Source organism: Aulostomus chinensis, chromosome 14 (genome assembly GCF_037954235.1).
Source record: "Aulostomus chinensis isolate RoL2024-O1b breed Wild chromosome 14, RoL_Achi_v1.0, whole genome shotgun sequence".
Lineage (NCBI taxonomy): Eukaryota > Metazoa > Chordata > Actinopteri > Syngnathiformes > Aulostomidae > Aulostomus > Aulostomus chinensis.
This window is the reverse complement of record NC_141333.1, coordinates 9104525-9128285: the sequence shown is the minus strand read 5'-3', so window position 1 is coordinate 9128285 and position 23761 is coordinate 9104525. Positions and strand designations below refer to the sequence as shown.

At 41.2% G+C, this 23761-nt stretch overlaps 2 protein-coding genes across 4 annotated transcripts; one reads left to right on the top strand and one right to left on the bottom strand.

Moving 5' to 3' along the window:
* Positions 1 to 1321: 1321 nt before the first annotated feature.
* il12rb1 (interleukin 12 receptor subunit beta 1) lies at positions 1322 to 11360 on the bottom strand. Of its 2 annotated transcripts, XM_086225248.1 has the most exons (15): positions 11111 to 11360; positions 9610 to 9733; positions 9190 to 9344; positions 8458 to 8600; positions 8320 to 8362; positions 7957 to 8079; positions 7518 to 7594; positions 6069 to 6297; positions 5845 to 5991; positions 5410 to 5508; positions 4240 to 4395; positions 3949 to 4104; positions 3770 to 3851; positions 3273 to 3348; positions 1322 to 2762 (listed from the first exon to the last, which is right to left on the bottom strand). In XM_086225248.1, exons 1-15 carry the CDS (start codon positions 11259 to 11261, stop codon positions 2466 to 2468), a joined length of 2058 nt encoding a protein of 685 aa, XP_086081374.1. In that variant the 5' UTR covers positions 11262 to 11360; the 3' UTR covers positions 1322 to 2465. The 2 variants fall into 2 exon arrangements, with proteins under 2 accessions (XP_086081374.1, XP_086081375.1); XM_086225249.1 differs by lacking the exon at positions 7957 to 8079.
* A 6193-nt stretch (positions 11361 to 17553) lies between these two features.
* Positions 17554 to 22813, top strand: klhl26 (kelch-like family member 26). Of its 2 annotated transcripts, XM_086225161.1 has the most exons (3): positions 17554 to 17815; positions 19043 to 19225; positions 20034 to 22813. In XM_086225161.1, the coding sequence occupies exons 1-3, from the start codon at positions 17766 to 17768 to the stop codon at positions 21613 to 21615; spliced, it is 1815 nt and encodes a 604-aa protein (XP_086081287.1). In that variant the 5' UTR covers positions 17554 to 17765; the 3' UTR covers positions 21616 to 22813. The 2 variants fall into 2 exon arrangements, with proteins under 2 accessions (XP_086081287.1, XP_086081288.1); XM_086225162.1 differs by lacking the exon at positions 19043 to 19225.
* The last annotated feature ends 948 nt before the right edge of the window (positions 22814 to 23761 follow it).

Below are 23761 nucleotides of genomic sequence, written 5' to 3'. Positions count from 1 at the left end.
AGCCGAGGCACCCGCCTGGAACTGCCACCCAAACCACATTGCACCGGACCCCTCCGGTTCCCCTGATGAGTGGTGAGTCCAAGGGAGGACGTGCCTGTGTCTCCTTTTCGGGCTGGGCCCGGCCGGGCCCCACGGACCAAGGCCCAGCCACCAGGCGCTCGCCTTTGAGCCCCCACTCCAGGCCTGGCTCCAGGGCGGGGCCCCGGTGCCCCTCCGGGCAGGGAACACACTGCACTTGCTGTTTTTTCCATGAGGAGGTCTGGCGTTCTTTGTCTGGCCCTTCGCTTAGGACCAGTCTGCCTTGGGTGACCGTACCAGGGGCAAAATGCCCCCGACAGCATAGCTCCTAGGGTCACTAGGGCACTCAGACTCCTCCACCACGGTAAGGTGACGGTTCCAGGAGGATTTAATTTTGCAGAAATTTAAAAATCTAACTTTACTTTTTAATACCAAAACCATGAATTCATAAATTCAAGACGTTTGTGCTTTTACGTGTTGCTTTACCCACAAACTTACTTAGAAAACTTAAAACAGCCAAACAAAACCACCAATATAAAGTTAGTCAGTTTTCCAGATTTTCAATTCTTGTTTTCCTGATCTAATTACTAACCTGGAGAAAAAGTACCATTGGTAAATCATTGTCTTCTCGCCAGCAGTGAGGAAAATGTACAGAAATCATCTCCAGGGGTAACAGGGGAAAAAAAAAATGAAAAGGATAAAAATCCATTGGGTAGCTGTAGGTGGTGCAGGGGTCAGCACTGTCGCCTGACAGCAAGAAGGCTCCAGGTTTGAGCACAGTATCTTTCTGTGTGGAGTCTGCATGTTCTTGCGACCCTTAATAGGATAAGCAGTAGAAGATGGATGGACAGCACTTTTCTGGACAAAAAAGCTTCATGATAGAGGAAAGGAGAAAAGTGTATAACTCCAATAACCTAAAATTCATGCGGGTGGACAGAGAACCAAAAAAACACAAAAAAAAAGTCTACCCAGAAACAATAGTACAGTTGGCTCGATTTTTTTTTAAAGTAGAAATAAGATTTTTGGTCTATGAGTCTACTCAAGTAAATCTTTCTTCCTCACTCTGATGTTTGATATCTGCTTTAAACAACATTTGAACAGATGAACTCACTACCATAACATCAGCCTAAAGCTGGATTTTAGAGGGGATTTTTTTACGAGTGAATTATTAAGTACTCCAAAACTGTCTGACACTGCCCTCTGGTGGTTGTGAATTGCAGTACCGATCTAAACAAGTGTAAAACTTTTTTTATTCAGAAACATGAGCACATATCAAATGACAGTTTCATAAGGATCTCTTCGTACTTTATTGAGCTTGTTGAGCACGTGAACATTTTTGATACATAAAATGTAGTTGTTTTAGATACCCCCAAAAACCTCCACCATGCTATCTGTTGGACATAGTGTATATAAATTAGATAGTGAATTGCAGTTATTGAAGGAAAAGTACATGAAAAGGGTAAAGATGCTGTCTTCTGTGCTTTTTTTGTGCATTATGTTACGATAGACAATGCAATCATGGGATTCTTCTCAAGGTCAGATCTTGGAGCAAGATCCTACAACAAATCTAGTGTTTGTTTTGGATACGTATCATTATACTGTTCCCAAAATATAAAAACCACGGAAAAATCAAAATAGGGCCAGCAATTCCTGTGACGAAGCCTCATCGCTACAGTTGAATATGCAGCGAATGTGTTAGGTACCTGTGACTTGGTGACTACCTTCTTGTTTGATATGAGGCAACTGTACAACTTCAAAATTCATGCAAGTATTTATTGCACATTTGCTGACATCCGATGTTAGCTTGATACCAAAAAGGTATTTGACAGATGTTAAATAGTATTTGAAAATGAAAAACCAGGTTGGGGTTCAAATCCAGTTTTCTGATGTGAAACTCATTATTTGTACGTAAAAAAAAAACAACAACCTTAAGTTGCATAAGAACACACTGCTGTAAAAACAACAAAACATGAATATCTTCAGGACCAAACAGATGTTAGTACTGGGCCTGACACTGAATTTTGCTCGTATGACATCAGAAACTACATTTCATCAAGTATTGTCATGTAACAACACAGGAGGACATCTTGATGCTTGCTGCCACCTTGTGGAAAAAATGTGAAAATATCATTTCTTTCCATTCCAGAGCACTGAAAACAATTTGAGATTATTTTTGACAAGCAGAAAGGGGATGACTCAGAGAGTTCACACCTGCTTCTCGATACCTGTAGATGTGGTCCTCTGAGCCATGAAAACCAGCCTCTATATTCTAGTGTGGGCCAAAAAAAACCTGCTCCCAGACCCAGTAGTGGAGGTTGCATCAGCTCCATTTGTTATTTTTTAAGGTGATCCAAACTCCATCCAAACCAGTTGTCAAGTTAACTATTTTAAGCTACGTTTTGAGCTTTTATTTTCATTTGAGATTGTTGAATCCATTTGAATCCATTTCAGTCCATCTTCAAATCTAAGACCAATCCTCTCCGGTATAACAACAAGGCCAGCTCTTGCTCCAGCTGGATTTCTTCCTCTCTGGAGGCCTGTTTAGTAGAGGCGGGACTTGAACGCTGTTCACCAGACCCTTCTGAATCTACCCTCTCCTTCTCCACGCCCTCGTCTGAACAGTCATCCCACTCCCCTGGGAGGACGGTGGCCTCCTCTGTAGCCTCAGGTAGGGACTTGTTCTGTGGATACAGCTGATGGAGCATCACGTCGTGCAACTCCTCCTCATCCTTCTGCAACATCTCCTGTTGTAGGTGAGACATTGAAATGTCAAATCCCAGAGAAGGACGAGTGTAGTTAATTCATTAAACTTGAGGCGATATGATGTCCAAACCATTCTACGAGTCACTGGATTTTGAAAAATATTTAACAAACAGAAGGATAAAGGCAGGTCGTTTTTTTAGACACTGAAGTTCAAAGCCGCCCCCCCCCCCCACATACACACACATATTATTTACTTCTACCTGCTACACAAGTGGATAAATAAAGGTTTCCGTCGATATTCACAATTCACAAGTTTTTCAGAAAATACTAAGGTTTGAGAGGTTATTTACAAAAAATACCTTGTGTGTCAATGCCATAGGCCTAAAAAACAAACACCACGCTTACTGCATTAATAACAAGTTAAAACCCAACACTTCCAACACCTGAGGCACTCGAGAAAAAAAAACAACCCACAAAAAAAATTCAAAATTAATGTACCTACGGAGCTCACATCCAAACAAAAGAGAAGTAGGCAACAGTCTGAGAATTACCTGAGTCTCTGCTGGATGGGTGGTGAAATCTGAAATGACAGGAGTCGGCACAGCGGGTAGTATCTTGGGTCGGATTCTAAGCACAAGGAAACAATGAAAAAAGAGATGGTGCAAAACATGCAAGTATTTTTGCTTATAGAGTTACAATGTGTGAAAAGAGGGCAAATTTGCAGTTGTTCTGGCAACGTCCTCTGAACATCAGTACAGTAGTATTTTTTGTTTGTTTGTTGTTGTTTTGTTTTATTTACATAATCCCACGAACATCCAGACAGCCTGCTAGAGGCTAAAGTCCTACATATAATCGCCAGTAAGCTAACGTTACACAATTTGGTGTGACTGACATCCATAACTGTCCATTTCAAGGATCATAAGAGGAAATTCAGTGCGTCGTTACATTGTTCAGAGCGCCTCACCTGAAAGTCAGAAAATATTAAAATCACCACACCTTATAGGTTTCTTTATCCTAAAATATAAAAAGTTCCAAGTTGTTCACCCACCTTTTGAAGATACACATGCCTGTGCCTGAGATCAGAAGCAACCCCAACAGCGAACCGAGAATAAACCACACTTGGGGTTTCCCTCAGGGGAAGGGGAGGATAGAGAAATGATGAGTACACGTATAACTAATGTGACCATTACCATGGGAATGGGAGAGCTCATTCTGCAAGTCTGATACCTCTCAGACTCTTCTCAGGCATAGTGTTGATAGTCTGGACCGCTCTCGGCCCTTCTCCCATTCGTGTCACCCCAGCCATGCTGATGTTGTATTTCGTTCCAGGTGTCAAGTTTTCCAGATGAAATTCTCTCAATGAAGCCGACATGTTAAAGCACTCTGAAATTTGTCAGATGGAACCAGACCACCGTTGAAGAAGAAAATGTTCCGTTTGCTTACATCCTGAAGTTTTTCATTTCAAAGTTGAGAACGAAAGGTTGGGACAAAACCCCTGGCTTTGTTAAGGTAACAGACCTCTCTGCTCATCCTGTGAGCTGATTTTCACAACACACAGGTTGTAGTGTGTGAGGACACTTCGCTGGTCGGCAACAGGAATTGCCCCCCACGACACAGCAGCGGAAATTTGTGTTTCACCAAAAGCAATGAAGTCCGGGGGTTCTCTTTGTGGAGCTGAAGACAAGGAGAGCAATTCGAGATCAAACCAATGTTTTACTGTGAGGCAACTTTAGTTCAGTAAAGTATTGTTTGACTTTAAATGTTGTCTTTTTCTATATTGTTTGTGTGTCGTCAATTGCTTTCCTGCTTGCTAAACAATTTACCGCAACAGACAGTCTTGCAAAAGACAGAACAGTAAGGTGGTGGGACTTTTCCGAGAGGGAATTTTCCCACTTCTCAGTTGCAAAAACGCATGGGCGTGTGGAGTGAATTAACACATCTGAGGTGGCACCTGAGGTTCAAGCAGTTTAGTTTCCAGGTTTAAAGGAAACTGGTGCATGTTCACCAGCCTGCTGGCTGAGCCCGCTAATTTAGGAGGGAAAAAAAATCTTACACTGTCACATGAACACAGAACAGCTAAATGTGTCCTCTCATTTGTCCCGTCCTCTTTAGAGCAGTGAGAAGCCGCGTGCAGCGCTCCAGGACTAAAACTATTTAATATTCAGCTGTCTATTTGATTTATTTATCAAGGGCCGAGTGTGTTTGGCATGAATCCCAACATGTGAGAAGAGATGCATTACACTAGATTTACAAGACTTTCCAAATGTTATTGAGCCAAACAGCTCAAATTATGACTGTTAAATGAGTCATTTTGTGTAGGTTTGGCAGTTTGGCCACGAGGTAAAACTGGTTTCATTACCAATGAACTTCCTCAATCCAGGTTTTAGTATAAATCCGTGCATGAACATGCGAGCGCACCCTCTGCAAGGGACTGCTATGAGCTAAATACAAACATCAATATGCCAACATGCCCATCATGATATTTCACTAGTTCCACACGAGCGTGCTTATAATTGTTAGCACCAAACAAAAAGAAAAGTTAAACGTTCACTAGTAACTACATATTTACCCTCAAAGCACAAATCAGTAAGTGGACATTCACACTATTTATTTCAACCCAAAGTACAGTGTTTCCCTCTCCAACTCTGGAGAACTCACATTTAAACACATACATTTTCATGTACTTACCACCTTCTTTTTGATAAAAGAGGCACGCATGAACTGTTTTTGGTTTCCCACTCTCACATGAGTGCTCAAAGTAAAGATAACGCACATAGTCCTTGATGTCTGGAACAGAAACAGGAAGAAAGTCAGACAGTTTCCCTTCCACAGGTTCTGTAATAACAGGAACAATGTAAAGAAAGAAAGGACTCAAGACCAGTCTAATGGATGATACTTGCAGTAACGACATTAGCTTTTGATTTGCAAAGCTGCCTTTTTTATGGTTTTAACAAAAATGAAATAACAGTGAAGCCTCCAATTAAATTTAGTGCCCGGCTAAACCAAGGATTACTCGGTTTATTGGATTAAGCGTATATTTGCTCCGAGTAAATCTTTTTTTCTTTTTTTTTTTGCACTCTGTAAAGCGGCTGTGTGCTTAAATGCATTCTAAATATTACATACCTGTTCTTATTCGCTCCCTTTCTTTTTTTTTTATCCTTGCCATTAAAGTAATCACATTTTCTGGCCTTTGATCTTCATCTCGCAACTCATACAACTGAAGGCAAGTTTTCCTATTCCATTTTTTATCCAGTAAAGTTTCACTGCAAGCTGAAGGGGAGAATTAACAGCCTTTAAGGTCTACTCACTGAAAAGATATGTGAGTCATACTTTCAATTAAAACGTACGTTTTAAGTTGGCAGCAGGCTCAGCCGGTAGCTGTATGATTGCTGGAGAAGAATACCCTACTTCATTTCTGGCAATGACAGAGATGTTGACTGCAGAGTACGACACGTAAATTGTGTGTGTGGTTGTTTTGGTGTGATGTTCCTTCTTCTTGCAGGGACATCCGCGAGCAGACTGCGTGTCCTTCAGGATGTAAGTCACGTTTCCGAATGCTGCCGTCTGTTGCTCCAGCTGAGGAGCAGAGGAGTTCAGCTCAGACAAACACAGCAAATTCTGATAAGTGTGAAATTAAATTACCATATCTAAAAACAAAACAACACAATGAAATCAGGCTTGTTTGAGACGTCCAATGAAATATTCAGGGAGGATCGCAGCGGGTTCCAGTATTTTCTAACCTGAACCTGTCTGTTTGGGTCAACATGATTAAGACCAGAGATTAGTACAAAGCAATATGCCAGCTTTTTTAGGAAATGTTGTATGCCTCTTATCCATCTTCCTCAGAGCCAGAAAAAAAAGATACATATAGCCCACTCTCCTCTGTGGATGCTACCCACAGAAAGAGCTGCTGAATGCTATTTAGCTTAGCACAATAAATGGAAGTGTGTTGGCCTACCTCTCTCAAAAGTCATCAAATACATTTCACTCTGAAATTGTCTTTGCGGGTCTCAGCTCCATCACACATGCACTGAGGAGGGAAGGGTATCTCTATTTTTTGGGGGGGGCGGGGGGGTTCTTGTTCTTGGCAGCAGCATGGCTCAGAGGTAGAGTGGCCATCTACAACTGAAGGGTTGCTGATTCGATTCTCATTTCCCACACTGACCATGTCCAAGTATCCTTGAGCAAGATACTGAACCCCTGATTGCTCCTGATGGCCCTGCGATGGACTGGCGACCCGTCCAGGGTGAACCCCGCCTCTCATCCAATGTCTGCTGGGATAGGCTCCAGCCCCGCATCCCTTAATGGATAAGCGGTATAGAAAATGGATGATGGATGGCTCTTGGAAGGATACCAAATAAATGTATTTCCTCAAAAAGCTGGTCTTTTCCTTTTATAGGTTCGATATTTTAGATTTGCAACAATGAAATGGAATGGTACTGGGAACTGCTCGCATCAGAGTCCAGTTAAAGGTCTTTTTAGTTTCTTTTTTGCCACCGACAGCACCAGATTGTTATTGTCAGTGTCTAACATGATTGATAGGATTCCTCATTTGAATGTGAATGAAATGACTGTACCAAGATGGTAGACATAGGGGTCGAAAATGAAAACAAACTGTCTCGATTTCCACCTGACTGATCCGGTCCTTTTCAACAACATTATTCAGCTCATAAAATTTGTCAATAATTAACAAAGAGGTTTCATTTATTCATAACTCAGAGGTGTCAAATAGATTATTATTCTAGAAGCATGAACCAACAGGATAAGATGAGCTGGAAGTTTCTAGACTGGCTTACCTTCCATGTTAGTGTCAGTCTTCGCACTCCTTCTCCACTCTTCTTTGTCATTTTGACCTCAGGCGGATGTTCAAGCGCTACAGTGAAAAAACAAAAATGGGGATTTCGTTTGACTCGTTTCGCTCATGAAAGGAACATTTTGCAGCAAGTTTGAGCCTCTTCATCCCACTTTTGCGTACAATACAATAAAATTAACAGTAGGATGGGTGAGGAGACACATTTCAGCTGATGACAAACGATGAGTTGATCATCATAGTGTCAAACAGGCTTTGTGAGACCTTTAACATTATATTTAGTGCAGCTTTTCAACAACCAGACATTTACTTGTTAAAAACTGATGTTAATGATCTGCCAAAACATACTTTGGAAAGAAAAAAGGATTTTTAAGTCCAAATTGTAAACCAAGAATGATGAAGGTTATGAGATATTGTGATTTCACCTGCAGGAACAGTCACGACTGGTGACCATTCACTCCACAACGGTTTAGGAGCCTTTTTGGATTGATGTCTGATCTTAACCTGGTAGGCTGAGTCTTTCATGAGGCCTCCAACAATAAACTGGTCTGTTAGAAACATGAGTAGGGAAAAAAAAAAAAGAACTCCACACACTTAAAAATGTCCTGTTTTTAGGTAAACCTATTTTTTTCCTTATGAAACACTGAGTCGCACCTCCGAACGTTTAAGGGAAATCAGAGAAACATTAACACGGTCCCAGGCATACATGCAGTGGTACGTTAATTTAACTGTGTAATTTTGCTAATCTATCACAACAAACTCATTCTATCACACATCTGAGTACTTACGCATCAAATTCTCCTTGTGAGTGAAATTTGCTGTATCCAGTCTCTGTAATGGCATTATATTCATGTTGGCAAAAAATATATAAAAACATGTTCTTACACAGTAGATATGACAATTAAAAAAAAATTATGTTCCCTCACTTTTTCCCATGATTCTGTTGAATGCCCTTGTTTTCTAAACAAGACTTCAGCAAAAGCCAAAGACCCGTTGAAGGCATTCCAGGTTAAATAGAGGTTGTTTCCCGACCAGGATCCTGAAATATTTTGTGGTGCTCTGTATTTAACTGTTGAGAAAAACAAAAACTATTATATACAACATTTCATTATTAAGTTATTTGCTAAATTATACTGTAATGAAAACAAAATAAGAGCCAAGTATTCTGTGAGTTGTGTTTCAAGGAGATTCTCCTGCGACAGGAACTCAGGACACTTTCCAGAGGGTGAAAACGGAAAAAGCCCCATAACTGTCCTTTTCATCCTCTTTGCTCCTGTTGCATGAGACTCAATCACTGATAACTACATTTTTAACAGCTTTTATTCTTAAGTAAAATATCAGCTTGTCTAAACGACACCGGGATCAAATGGGGCTCTCAGAAATTACGTCAACCTGTAAGTTGACCAATCAGTGAGCAGTGAGCCCTGGTCAGCTGTTCTTCAGGGTCACAGAAGAACCTGCCCCTGCACGCAGGGCGACTGGTTATTCTTCAGTAAATGGTCTTGAAGGAGATCGATCGAGGGTAGTCCCTGTGGTCCAAACACACAAAGGGGTGCCCCACAAATTCCATCAGCCTCCAGTTAACGTGTTAATGAAAAAAGCCGGATTTACATGTGATGCCCCATGTTGTTTGGCAAAATGAAAGAAGAATTGAGTACCTGTTTGTCTGAGTTCACCAGACCTCCTGGGTGAAGAGCAGCTGGAGTTCTCCAAATGAGCTTTGACCCAAATGTCTTTAGACTGATTTTGGAACAGTCGTTCCTCACTGACCTCAACCCAGGTTTCCTTAATATTGGTCTCAATTTTCCTGTCACTGTGGATGAACAAATGTAGTCTTGAGTCCAATGACTAGAGAACAGAAAACATGCCACCACCCCCACCCCTCTGTCGTACCACCGCGCACCAAGTGCCACTTCAAACTGATTAGCAGAGGGTGAAAGTGGATTTTCCAACTTAGTCAAAGAGTAGACTGAAGTGAGTGTCATGTCTTAAACACAGCAACATTACGCAGCCACCAAATCAGGAGGTCAGCATCACAGTTTTGAATTATTGCAGCTAAAACACTGAACATTACTTACTTCATGTAAAAGTCAAATATCACATGGTTCTCCGTTGTGTTCATGCTCCATTCACACATGTAAACAGAACTGTCTTCGGTTCTCCGGAAGCACTGAGGACTCGAAAGAGTCTCACACTCTGACCCTTTGGAGAAACACACCCTGAAATGAGCTCATGATTGGCGTTCACATTTATTATGCTGGCTTGCTCCTCAAATAACATGAACACATCCGGTTAAGAGGCTCCAGGGAAGTGGAATATTTTCAAGAACAGCCCCCTAACTGGGTCTCTCAACTTCACTGCTTCCATTGCAGGGCAGAGCTAAGAACTGACTTTTTTTTTTCAACAGTTTTCAAAGATGATGAGCTCGCCAAAACAACATGGATGAAAAACAAATTAGAACATGAATGACAGATCAGCAACCATCAGTCCTCTTAGTTTTTGAACACAAAAATCACATCTGTTGAGACGTTAAGGAAGCCTGGCGCCAAAACCTAACTGGCACCCGGCATGGGAATCATAGTCACCGGTCCGACAGGGACTGACAACGGGTGATCTGATTACAAGTGGACAGCGATTGGCTTGGGAGGGTGGTTTGGTCTCTCTCTTCTTCTGTTTTTATTTTCTGACTTACTCGCTTGCTCTCATTCTAGTGAGCAGACTCTACAGAGTTTGTGCAGGGAATTCTCAGTAGACCGCCTTTACTGGGAAAAACCTGGTGTGCGATCCTTTGTCATTGTTGGCATTTACTGTTGTTTTCTAATTTTTTTTAATTTTTTTTTTTCCAGCCCTCTTCCCAAGGCAGAGTCACTTCCACCTGAATAATTCCTACCTAGAAACAAAATGGCCTCAGAATAGCACACAACACAGCAAAGTTTTTTTCTGTTTATTTGTTAGTTGTTTAAAAAAAACAACAACACAATAGACTGCTGGGTGCCCTAAATATGTCATTTTTATTGACAATGATGACTTTTTATATGCTGTTACCGCCAGGACTGAGTTTTCATTTCAATTCTATTTTAACTTTTATATTATATTATATTGTCTTTTTCGTTTATCTTCACTGTCACATTTCAGTCCATCTCTCTACTGTGAGGCATTTCGTGATGAACTGTGCCTCGTATCAAACGCGTCCCGATGGATTTAGAAGGGTTCGGTCCATCAGGTTGCGAAATGTTTTTGTCCCACAGTGCTGAATGAACTCGAAACAGAAAACTGAGATCCTCTTTTTAGACATTGGCTGGCAACTTGCAAAAATAAACGTGAATAAATGTGCTCAGTGCATCACTATACGGAAGTAAACTGTCACGAGAAACCACACAATGCTGATAACCTAACCAATATCTTGCGGCAGCTGCTTTTTTTTTTTTTTTTTTTTTTTTTTTACATTAAAGTGCTTCTTATTTACATTTATCTGATTAGTCGTCTCAGTCATGTGATATGATCAGAATAAAGTTAGCAAGCAACATAAAAGGTAAAGAGAAACAACTTAAAATAAAGTGTTTTGTCACGATCATTTACCTTTGCAGATCCTTGTAAGGAACATAAATATAGTGATACATCCATGTAGTGAAATCCAGCATTTCGAATTTTCCATGAGGTATGAGGTGGAACGTCTACCGCGATAATCTTTCCTCAGAGTGTTACAGTTGAGGCATTCAACCGGCTTCATGTAACTCAAATGTCTTTCTCAGAAATGTCAGAGGTTTCGTGTCTCTCAGGTTATGTGCTACACCAAAACCACAGGAGTAAAGATCAGGTGGGGGTTGAGTTTGACATCATCCTTAAAAGTTTAATGTTATTTAGATCTAAAAAGCTTCATGTTCAGATTTGGTTACGGTGGCACTGCAAACATGGTATACACCTAGTTTAGGGGCTTTCCGTAGTCATAAAACCAGACATTTTACCTGTCACTTGAATTTCCCACCAGGTTGTTTACTGTCATTACGTGACAAACAGGGAGACACACCATTTTCACTTGTTAGTTATTCATTGATTTAATGGGTATGAAATTATTTCTCTCTTATTTTTCTGTTGCGTTGAACAGCTGTTTTTAGCTCTAAAAAACTCACATAAATCCATTGTAGACTAATTACTGTGCAATCAGCAGCTGGCAGACAGGTTAAAATGATGGACATACTGACGCACTTAATTTCCCAGTGACTTCAACGTCATCTAAAATGAAAATGATCGGACATGGAATGCTAACGCTGCTCTGTGTCTGCTAGATAAATAAGCATGAGGGCTGTAATTTGTGTTTACATCTCTGCCTCTAAGTAGACAATCGATCAAATCAAGAATTTTAAGTTGAAAAACTTTTTTCTGACGAGATCCTTCGCTTTTACAAAACCCAGCGATGTACTGATGCTCATGTTTCTCTTTGATCACTCTCTGATCTCTTAGAAGTTACATAAAGCAAGCATCAAGGTCCCAGTGCTTTTGGTGGAAAATGGAAAAAATTTGGTAAAGATGTTTTTTTAAAAAAAGAAAGAAAAGATATTGTAAAATGTATCTTTAGAAAAGATGAAATAGAAGCACTTTGGAGTGAGAAGCCTGTGTTGCAGCGATCCTCAAGTAAAAAAAAACACATAGGAAACAAATCTGCAGCCGTTTACTGCTTGTCATCTGTTTCAAATTGACATGTAAACAATGTTCAGACAATAAAAAAGAAACATTTCGAATCCAACCACTCTCTCAGTTCTTATTGACCCATAAACAATCATCTACAACTACCTTGTTCCCCTTCTTTGCCCCATTTCTGATTTATACAAGTTCCGGTTTCAAACCAATTCCCTTACGCTTTCACTTTAAAAAGATCACTTGTTCACATGATTAGTGGTACAAAACATGATTTAATAAAATGCTGTTTTCCTGACATGAACAAAGTCACTTGGGAGTCCCAAGCCATCTATTAGTTTCTCACCCTTTCAAAGTAGGAAAAACTGTAACATTTTCCCGAAACTGCTGTGTTGTCTGATCATATTCGAACTAAACCACACGCTGACCTCCATGATGTCCTTAAAAATACTTTCATGTCCATTCACTGATCCTCCCCTGACACTTGCAAGACCTCTGCTGCATGTAAAGAAATGAACCTATGCTTGTAGAAGCTGGGTGGATGATACATATGTAAGGTTTACTGGTCATGAGTGCATTCACAAGAATAAAGTCCTGGCAGCTGCTAACAGTCACTCCGTCTCTCCCTCCCTGCTGGCACTTACTTGCTCATTTTTGGCTCCACCTCTATTCCTTCCTTTATTTTGTTTACATGCAAATGAAGTACAGATAGTATTTATGTCTCATTATACTACAATCCATCAATTATTAGCTCCACCGTTGCTGAAATTGGTACTCAGAATTGAAGGCGAGACCTTTTTGGTGATGCTGATGGGTTTTTTTCTGTCTCTCATTCTTGTCTGCGTATGTGTCATCTGAGAAGCAACTTCGCCTACACTTCAGACACACCTGCAGCTCAACACTCATCAAGGCTCTCAGCGTAAAACTCCTGGACACTCACTTGCTCTTTGCCAGATTGTCTGCTGTACCCGTGTGGTGCTCCAAACTTTAGTTTACGTAGGTTATTTTGAATGATCATTCCAGTGGTAACTCCTGTGTTCCTCTGCCCTCCAGTTTTGACTCTTGCATTCATCCATCCACCACCCTGCTCCCCTTCACTCTGCCCTCACCTCAGCTGGCTCCTCCTGCATTTGTCGCTATCTGCTCCCGCCTATTGTCCATCTCCTGGAGATCTGCAGTCTCCCCTGCCTCCACTGTACAACAGATCCCTGCGCGCCAAGCCCAACACCATCCCTTCACCTGTGTCCTCAATAAAATTGACCAAATTCCCTATCCACCTGGCTTGGCGTCTGCTTTCTGGGTCCCAGAACAAGCCTCTACCATGACAAAGGCCAAGTGGAAATTTTGCTTATCAGCGTCATTGCCCAACTTGGATGGCCTGCATGAAGCTAACAAAATGGCTGAATAGAAATGCTTGGATATGGATGTTACTCATTTGATTTGTTTCTAGTTTTCTCCCATTTTTGGGGAACTTATAGAAAATATTGTAATGATTCAAACCACTGACTCTGTCACATCAACGTCAGAGATCTGTGAGTCAGTAAAACATCAATAACATGACATTCTAAATTTGAAAATGCAGGAAATAGAGTACAAAAGAGTTCTGTGTGTGTGTGTGTGTGTGTGCGTGCTCGTGTGTGTGTGCGTGTGCGTGTGTGTGTGTGTGAGTTAGTGAGTGATGGCATATTGGCACAGTAATTACAAAAGAAATGCTAAGACAAAAAAAGAGGCAGTTGACGGAGGTCCAACTTTTATGTTAAGTAGATGAAAGGGAGGAAAGTCCCTCATGAAGTTTTTGAAACATGATGTGAAGGAGCCATGAACTGTAGAATTGACCAGAAAGCAGAACTCATACGATTCTCAGTTCAGTTAACAGACAGTACAGAAAATGAATGAAGCCAGGTCAGTGCCTGCTTTTTATTGGCCCCGAACAGGCCCCTAGGAGCCCTTTGAGGGACAAGTGTTGCAAATTAGCCTTCTCCATAAACTCAGTGGTATGTGCATTTGGCAGCTGTTTCAGCTTGGAATGTGTTCCGTATTTGCCACTTCCAATTAAAAAAGCTTTACTCCACATTAAAAATGTTCTTTCAAGCGCTCAAAAATGGATGTGTTGAACTCATAAAAACATTTTCCCCTCTTGCATCACTTATTTGTGACTTCTGAATCCAGGAAGAGCCAGCCATGTATATTTAGCTTGACACTAACGGCGACCTACAGCTAACAAGAGCGACGGCAAAACTGGACAATACGATCAAGACTTTTTTATCGAGACTTTCTAAACAGACGGTTTTGGGCAGTTTTAGTTTCATTTAGTTGCTTAAGCTGTTGTTACCTATCAGTCTCCAGTGGTTTCTAGCTAAATATACATGACTGGTTCTTTCACATTCTGGAGTCACAGAGATGAGATTCAAGGTGTGTGTGTGTGTGTGTGTGTGTGTGTGTGTGTGTGTGTGTGTGTGTGTGTGTGTGTGTGTGTGTGTGTGTGTGTGTGTGTGTGTGTGTTGGGGGGGGGGGTCTTTGTGAGCCCAAAACATCTATTTGTGTGAACTTGAAAAGCAGAAAACGCTCTGAATTATGACCACATGTCACCTACATTTTTAGCTCAAAATTAGATTTTTCCCAAAATCTAAATCTCTGTTTTTGTGCTTAATTATAAGCATAAAATAAACTTTTTTTTTTTTAAAGTGAGCAGTAATAATGATGCTTTTTTGTAACTCCTTGTTCCTGACATGTGTGAGCCTGGGTGAATGTCAGTTACAGAAGATAATCAACAGGTGTCAGGAGGGAGGAGTTAGGAATAGCTTCGCTCTTCATCAGTTCAAATACAGAATGCTCAACTAAGACGAAAAATACGCTCAACTACTGTGTTACATTCTGCTGCAACAGCAACTTAAAACACAGCAATAGTCGCTGCCCAGGGGCAGTAAAACAAAAAGGAAATGACTTGAAAAGAAACAATCGATGTGGTGGCTCAGCTTAACAGCAAAGATGTGCGTGAAAGCAGAAAGGAAGTGACAGGAAGTGGTCTAAAAACCCTCTGACCTGATAAAAAAAAAAAAGTCCTTGTGCTTGCAAATGTTTCTGTGGTGTTTTCCTCCACCTTGCTCAAACGAGAGCAAATCATACTGGTACGGGGTGATGACGCATTTGCAGTGTTTTCAACTGCAGCGCATTTTACTTTCTCAGCAGAAAATAAGTCTTCATCCTAGACAGTTTCTGTATTGTTTGGTTGTGACCCTGTTGAGTTGAAGGAGTGAGACTGATTGTCACTGTTTTTTTCTCTCATTACATCAAGATTAAACCCTTTGGTCTGACCACGGACATCCGATACGCGTGATATCTGCGGAAGGAAACACTGCCTGCGTTTACAACAGTGACTGGATGTGCATTGACTACACTGCTACAGATGACAATAATAATAACTTTGGGCTGGTTTTTTTTTTAATGCAAGCAAAAGTAGATTACCATATAGATTAAAATAAACTGTGGAAATGAAGTCAAAAATCTTTACACTTTAGTTTGATACTCTCCGTTAAAACCCAGGGTGAAATGACTCAGAACTTAAATGATGGTGTGACACTCACAATTGTGTTGTCACAATTTAAGTTTAATTGTACTTAATGTGAGGCTGCACGGTGGTGCAGTGGTCAGCACTGTCGCCTCATAGCAAGAAGGTTCTGGGTTCGAGTCCCGGCCTGGGATCTTTCTGTGTGAGTCTCCATGTTCTCCCCATGCCTGTGTGGGTTCTCTCTGGTACTCTGGCTTCTTCCCAGCATCCAAAGACATGCAAACGGAGACTTAGGTAATTGGATACTCTAAATTGACTGTAGGTGCAGAAGGTTTGTCTCTCTATGTTGGACTGGTGACCTGTCCAGGGTGAACCCTGCCTCCTGCCTGTAGATGCTGGGATAGGCTCCAGCCCCCCCACAACTCTTAACATGAATAAGCAGAAGACATTGGATGGATGGATGTGTTTAATGTGTTGTTGTTATTGGAAGTAGGATTTGTTTACATTGTCATGTAAACTGAGACTTTTAATGTAGTCCGCTTGTCCCGGGGGCGGGGGTGGGGGGGCACTCGGGGCTGTGATGTGGGAGAACTGCCAGGGGCCCCCCAATCGAGGGTTTTTTGTCTTCTTTTCTTGTTGTTTGTTTTTATTTTAAACACATTAAATATCTTAAAGAAGTGACAACATAATTTAATGAATGAATGAATAATTCAACCCAAGAAAATTCTGATTTCATGATCAATATACCTGCCATCGTTTGAGTCATGATTCACACGCATCAACAAGTCACTACCACAATAAATCAAAAAGCAAAATGCTACGAATCTGAAATAAAATTTGGTATTGCCCTTCTCCAGCTGGCCATCTCAAAATGCACCAGAATACAAGAAATCACATGACCAAATTCAGCAGGACCCCCAGTTCATAGTCCGTCTGAATTAATGCATGATAATGTTAAATTAGAGTGTGACATTTGTGTCAATAAACATCAAGAGCAGCTTACTCCGTGTGGTGATGGTGTGTGTGTGTGGGGGGGGGGCAGGCAAAAATTGAATTCTACTTAGGACCCCGAAAGGCTTGGGCCGGCACTGGTAACACATGCATGTAAAAGTATGGTTAAAGGCATCAAATGTGAACATGTTTAGTTTGGAACATACAAAGCTATGGATCTCATAGTATAAAGTATAAAGTATGGTTTCTGTAGGACGTTTTGGGAACCGTGATAAAAATGAATGTAGTCAAGGTTACCATGGTAACCGGCTGTCAGTCCGTGAGCAAGTTAACGGTGGCTTCTGCGTTGTAATTAGGGCCTGAGCCTGAAGGTATTGTGTTTTTTGTACTGTTTATCCCAAGTTGGATTCTTTTACAGTAAATATGAAATAGATTTGTTTTTGTTGACATATTAACTGATTTATGGATTTATTTGATGTAAAATACAGATAAAATGTTACACAGTAAATAGACTATTGGACTGTAACAGACAGTAATGGTGTAACAGCAAGTGTTAATTGGTATGGGAGAGATAAACTGTAGCTATTCGGTTCTCCACTCAATTTAGTTAATTGATTTAACGTTGTTTGCCTGAGAGCAAATGGAGTGTTTGTACATGTCACAAAGCATGTTTTTGTGAATGGTTATCACAATATGGAAGTGAAAGATCAAATACAAAACAGAGAAAAGAATATGAGATGAATGAAGAAAAGATATATTCTTGATTATTTAATAAAGGAATGTCTAAAGCCTGTGAAACTCATCGACGTCTCCTGTTTTTCCTGTCCTCTGTGGAAAACAGAACCTTTATTACATGTAGAGTATTAAAAAAAATGTATAAGTTTGGCATGGTTTATCCCTGTCGTCATGACTATAGCGCCTCTCAGCGGCCAGAAGCTGTCAGTACGGAGGGAGGACGGGTACGCAGCCAGCGGAGAGGTCATCACTGTTCAACAGGACTCGGCCGATGAACCGCCTGTCCTCCGTTCATGCCTGAACAACTGTCGGCACATTTAAAACACAATGCGCAGTCAATTCGTATCACTGACTCTCTGATTAGATCCCTAAAAATGCCCAATGCGTATTTCCGTGGGCTAGAAGATGGCGGATTCGGATGGTGGGGATTTTGCTTCGAAACATCCGCAGAACAGGTGAGTGAGCCGGTGGAAGTATGTGCGTGTGCCCGGGGTTAGACTGCGCGCTCGATGTTTCTCCGTGCTGCTCCTCTGAGGTTTCGAGTCTGCTTCCGTGACAAAAGCCCTGGCGCCGGCTCTAAAATTCAGGAAACAGCGAGGAGCTATTCGGGCCTCCAGGCATCCACACTACTTGCGGTCTCTATCACTGGAATAGCAGCACATAGAGTTAATGTTGTTAGAGTAGGAAAGACCTATACCTAGGAAATACCTTGTAGATTAACACCATACAACGCATTTATTTACGTTTTAACAAAGTATTGTTTTTTTAATCGGTAACTTGCAACAACAAACCAGTAAATAAAACCCACATATACTGTAAGATGCACTCAGCAAATAATCTATTAAATTCCATAAATGGCTTGTGTTCCACGCCAAACAAAATGAAATGTAGATAATTGTAAGGAAATAAAATTTGAACGTTAATGTTTCTTAATTTTTGTCACTAATCATCTGGATAAGAATCAGATTCATTGCCTGAAGTTTGATTGGTTTTGGTGAGCAATGATATAACTGGAAGACATTTGTAGTTTTAAATTTTAACATCTTACCTTAAAACTAAATATAATTTATCATTCTGCATTCATGATTGTGAAAAGGTTTTAATTAAGGTAATGGCAGTTGACTGTCATTCGTAATGGATTTTACTTGCTCTTGTGTGCTCGTGAGTTTTTTTTATTTCTTAGTTTTTATTCCGTCAGTTGGACATTACAAGCCGGGGATTTGGAGATATGTTGTGGGTTTTTTTTTTTGCACATTTTGGGATATAACAGAAAATAATACGTAGCTCAACAAGTAATCAAAGGAATTATTGATCATAGATCTATTTCTTCCACTTGTTTGGCATTTACATCAATGTGGTGTGTCAGGCTTGGAGGAAACTACATTTCTACTCGTAGGGATGGTGTGAGTTGATATGTGACCTGGTTACATTTAATCCTATTTCACGGTGACGGATTCGATTCAATGCCTATCAAAGAGTCATTGTGTGCTTATATTCCTTGAGTTAATATAACATTAGATATCCGCACACATCATATTTTAATACTCTTGGGTTCTACACCCTGCTTGATTGGCATAAAAGCGTCTCCAGCAGTAGTCCCCAACACCACTGGGGAGGTTTATGTGTGAACAGCTCAGTATCCCTCCATTCACTCAATGTGACAAGGCCATTTTCTCTTCCAGTATGGCTAACAAGAATAGCACCCTACGCTGCACCTTCTCAGCCCCGAGTCACAGTGCGTCCCTCCTCCAGGGCTTGTCGGTCTTGCGGGCTCAGGGCCAACTTCTTGACGTGGTGCTTGCCATCAACGAGGAGCGCTTCCAGGTCCACAAAGCTGTGCTGGCCGCTTGTAGTGATTACTTCAGGTTGGTGTACTTGGGCTCCTGTTGGGAGCGGTTTACACTGAATGCACAGTTACGCTAAGCTGCAGGGCACAGGTCAACCACCCATCCATCAGTCTGCCCATCCATCCATCATCCATCCATCCATCGTCTACACTTCTTATCCTGTTGAGGGTTGCAGGGGCTGGAGCCTATGTGTGTAAAATTGTTTTGCGGAAAGGAAGAGACCAAAAAAAGACAAATGATAACTGCACATTAAAGTAGTTTTTTTTTTTTCTAAAGTCATCACAATCACAAAATAAGGGATGCCCTACATTGGATTTTTTTCCTCCATATTTTACAACAGTTTTATCTGGCAGTTGATGTAACCAATGTCCATCTTCTCTGAATAAAACAAAGTTTATGTAATATTGACATTTTACAAACCTTTAGGTCTTGAAAATGTTAAGATTTTGAAAAGCCTTTCAATCATATATTTACCACATTTTTTTCTTTGAGGACCATCACTGATGTATTAGAAATGACTAATATCTGCAGATATTATCATGCATCTCTGCTGCAAATTTACCACCAGGTTTCCATACACTTTGTTTTTGATAGATTGTGGTTCTTCTCCTAACTGCCCGCCCTAATGTGTAAACTGGAATATTATGTCTCCCGTGAATAGATACTGTGTGTTGTCTTACTGCTGCAGAACTAATGCCAAGTACAAAATCCAACTCGACTTGATGTCAACAACAAAGTCACAAGAAACTTTTCCTGAACCTTAGATTTAGAACAGAAAAATACATAAAAATGTCAGGGTATTTACTGACTTGTTCTTGTGTTGTAGAGCAATGTTTACCGGAGGCATGAGGGAGTCAAATCAAAACACCATTGAGCTGAAAGGTTTGTCCGCCCGAGGGCTGAAGCACATTATTGACTTTGCCTACAGTGCAGAAGTGACTCTAGACCTGGACTGTATTCAGGATGTCCTTGGAGCAGCTGTCTTTTTGCAGATGGTCCCTGTTGTGGAGCTGTGTGAGGAGTTCCTTAAGTCAGCGATGAGTGTGGAGACATGCTTGCACATTGGCCAGATGGCCACCACTTTCAGTTTGTCTTCCCTCAAGGAGTCAGTGGATGCCTTCACCTTTCGCCACTTCCTCCAAATTGCAGAGGAGGAAGACTTCCTGCACATTCCCATGGATCGCCTTGTCTTCTTCCTGCAGAGCAACAAACTGAAGAATTGCAGCGAGATTGACCTCTTCCATGCTGCAATCAGATGGCTCCAATATGACGAGTCACGCCGGGCTCAAGCCAGCACTGTCCTCTGCCATGTGCGCTTCCCACTCATGCGATCATCTGAGCTTGTGGACAGTGTTCAGACAGTGGGCATCATGGTGGAGGATGTGCTCTGCCGCCAATACCTCCTGGAGGCCTTCAATTATCAGATTCTTCCCTTCCGACAGCACGAAATGCAGTCCTCACGGACAATTATTCGTTCGGACGTCATGTCCCTTATCACTTTTGGCGGGACACCCTACACTGACAACGACCGTACAGTGAGCACCAAGGTGTACCATCTCCCTGATGTTGCTTCTCGCCAGTTCAAAGAGTTGACGGAAATGGAGGTAGGATGCAGCCACGCTTGTGTTGCCGTACTCGACAACTTTGTGTACATTGTTGGTGGGCAGCACTTACAGTATCGAAGTGGCGAGGGGGCAGTAGACAGCTGTTTTCGTTATGACCCGCACTTGAGCCAGTGGCTGCGCATCCAACCCATGCAGGAGGCTCGTATTCAGTTTCAGCTCAACATGCTGCATGGACAGCTATATGCTACCGGGGGGCGCAATCGTTCTGGCAGTCTCTCATCTGTTGAGTGTTATTGCCCAAAGAAGAACGAATGGACATATGTAGAGCCATTAAAACGCAGGATTTGGGGGCATGCAGGAACTCCCTGTGGAGAGAAGCTATATATCTCAGGGGGTTATGGTGTCTCGCTGGATGACAAGAAAACCCTTCACTGCTACGACCCTGCGTCCGACCAGTGGGACTTTCGAGCTCCCATGAATGAGCCCAGAGTGCTTCACGCTATGATCAACTGCAGGGATCGGGTTTATGCTCTTGGAGGCCGCATGGACCATGTGGACCGGTGTTTTGATGTGCTAGCAGTCGAATATTACATTCCAGAGACTGACCAGTGGACCACTGTCAGTCCCATGAGAGCAGGCCAGTCGGAGGCTGGCTGCTGCCTCCTGGATAGGAAGATTTACATCGTCGGGGGCTACAATTGGCACCTGAACAACGTCACAAGCATCATTCAGGTGTATAACACAGAGACAGACGAGTGGGAGAGGGATTTGCACTTCCCCGAGTCCTTCGCTGGCATTGCTTGTACACCAATTATACTTCCACAGAACAACACACAATGCTAAACACCTGACCTAGCGACTGTGAATATTTGACCACACTCGCTCTTTCTTCCGGCTATCAATCAACACAAGGCGGAAATACCATGTAAGGTATGTGTGCGCGCCGTCATTAAAATACCTGACAGGCTATGATCATCTTTCTCCTAGCATTAGCTACAGCACATAGTGAGCTCCATTCATATGAGTAAATCTCAACAAGATCTGTCTGTATTTAATAAAAAAAAAAAAATTTCTGTGTTCATTACACTTGATATAATTTATACAATTCCTTCGTTGTTTCGTTCATTCAGTCAAGGGCTTTAGTTACAGACTGTACTTGTCGTTTCATCCAAATAATTGTCATTTGATAAAAGGATTATCTTGTCTTGAGTTGTTTTTTTGCTGTGCAAACGTATTAACTGGACATTTTGATTGTACAATTTAAGCCCTTCATACTTTTTTAAAGACCTATTTGTTTTTCTTGGAATATTTTGTAATGACTTTTTCCAATTAAGAACAAAATGCCAAGTGATCTGTGTTACAAACGCATGTCCTCAATTTGACTACAGCACAGTAGTTATTGTCCAGTTGTGTTTGTATTAATTAATTTAAGTTGTGATCATCTTTAATTAATCCTGCTGGGTGTAAACTTTCACTGCTCCTATGTTTCCTGAGCTAAACCCCACACTGACTCGAAGAATCCTCTCAGTATACCTCACCAATGTGGACCTTTATACAGCAGCTACAAATGTTTGTGTGAATGTCAGTATCTGCTGCTATTTAACGCTATATCTTGTGCACAAAAAGTAGGTTTTTCTTGAGACCAACACCACGACTCCTATCCGTGGTGGGGATAAAAGTATTAAAAATTTTAACTTCTGATTCGCCAGGAAAAGCTACTCATTTGTCCATGTTAATACTGTCTCTGTGTTTTTATTTTCGCTGCATTGTTGCACTTTTCCACACAATATTTTTAGACATCTGATTCTGCTGTTGAGGTTATTGATGTATTTATGGGAAGAGTCCAGCTTACAGTACGTGTTTTCCTTGACTGTGTGGCGATCTACATGAATGACGGTTGGTGTCAATTTGTTTTTGAACTGTCTTGTATGCTTTCTGTGTCTTTGTCTTGTTTTTCATGTGCAAGTAAAAGCACATTATAATGTTGAAGTGCAATATAAAGGGAACTGTAGTTCAAGGGGGATGTAGATGTCTGTGTAACTGCAGGTGCATTCTTTATTAAAGATGTATTATGTTTTAAAAATACCCCTCAGGTGCTGCTTATTTTAAAAATGGGATGATGTTTTTCTGAACACACCCTCCTACAGACACTGAAAGAGAACTACTAATGATTCTGAAGATCTACACTCTCACGCTTGTCGTGTCACAAACTGATCCAGCTGGGGTTCTTAGGTTTGCTTTACAATGCTAGTAATTGCAATTCACAATTTCCTTTCAAGTGAAATCAACTAACACCCGAAGAGAATTTTTAGAACTTCAGATTTGACACTAATTCCACTTGGACTCAAGAATGAAATGAAACATTTTGGTGGTCAGAGGTGGAGGTCGCTGTCACCTCACACGAGTGTGAGAGCTCAGGAATGCCTTCAAAAAATGTCAACAAAAACTTGGTAGAAATACCCACTGGGTCCCAAATTTTAAATATTTTGGTGGTTAATGGTCAAGGTCCCAGTGACAGGACCACATTATGGAGGTGCACAACCATAATCTGACACCTCTCAGTGAATTATAAGACAAACTGATGCTGTAGCTAAAGGTAAGAGATTACAGAGCACTTTGTTATGGTCGGCATTACTTGTGCAGTTGACATCAAAATATTCGACTTGAATTATGACGGCCATGTCAACATCTAAACACACTACAGTATTCAGACCCGTTTCTAAGCTTCTCAGCCAAGGAAGAATATTTAGGAACTTCAGCATAACATGGATAGAATTTTAACAAATGAGAAAATTGTTTTTCAATGTCTAAGATATTGGTGATAAAGAATTCCCCATAGATTGTCAGATGTGATATATTAATGCACTGTGAAGCAATTTTACGAGTTTGAATCTGATATTGATCAGTATGTATGCTGTGAGGTCATTAAATATTTAAGGTGTATGACATTCCCCACAGATCTTTCTCATTGTCAACTCTTTCAGTTGAG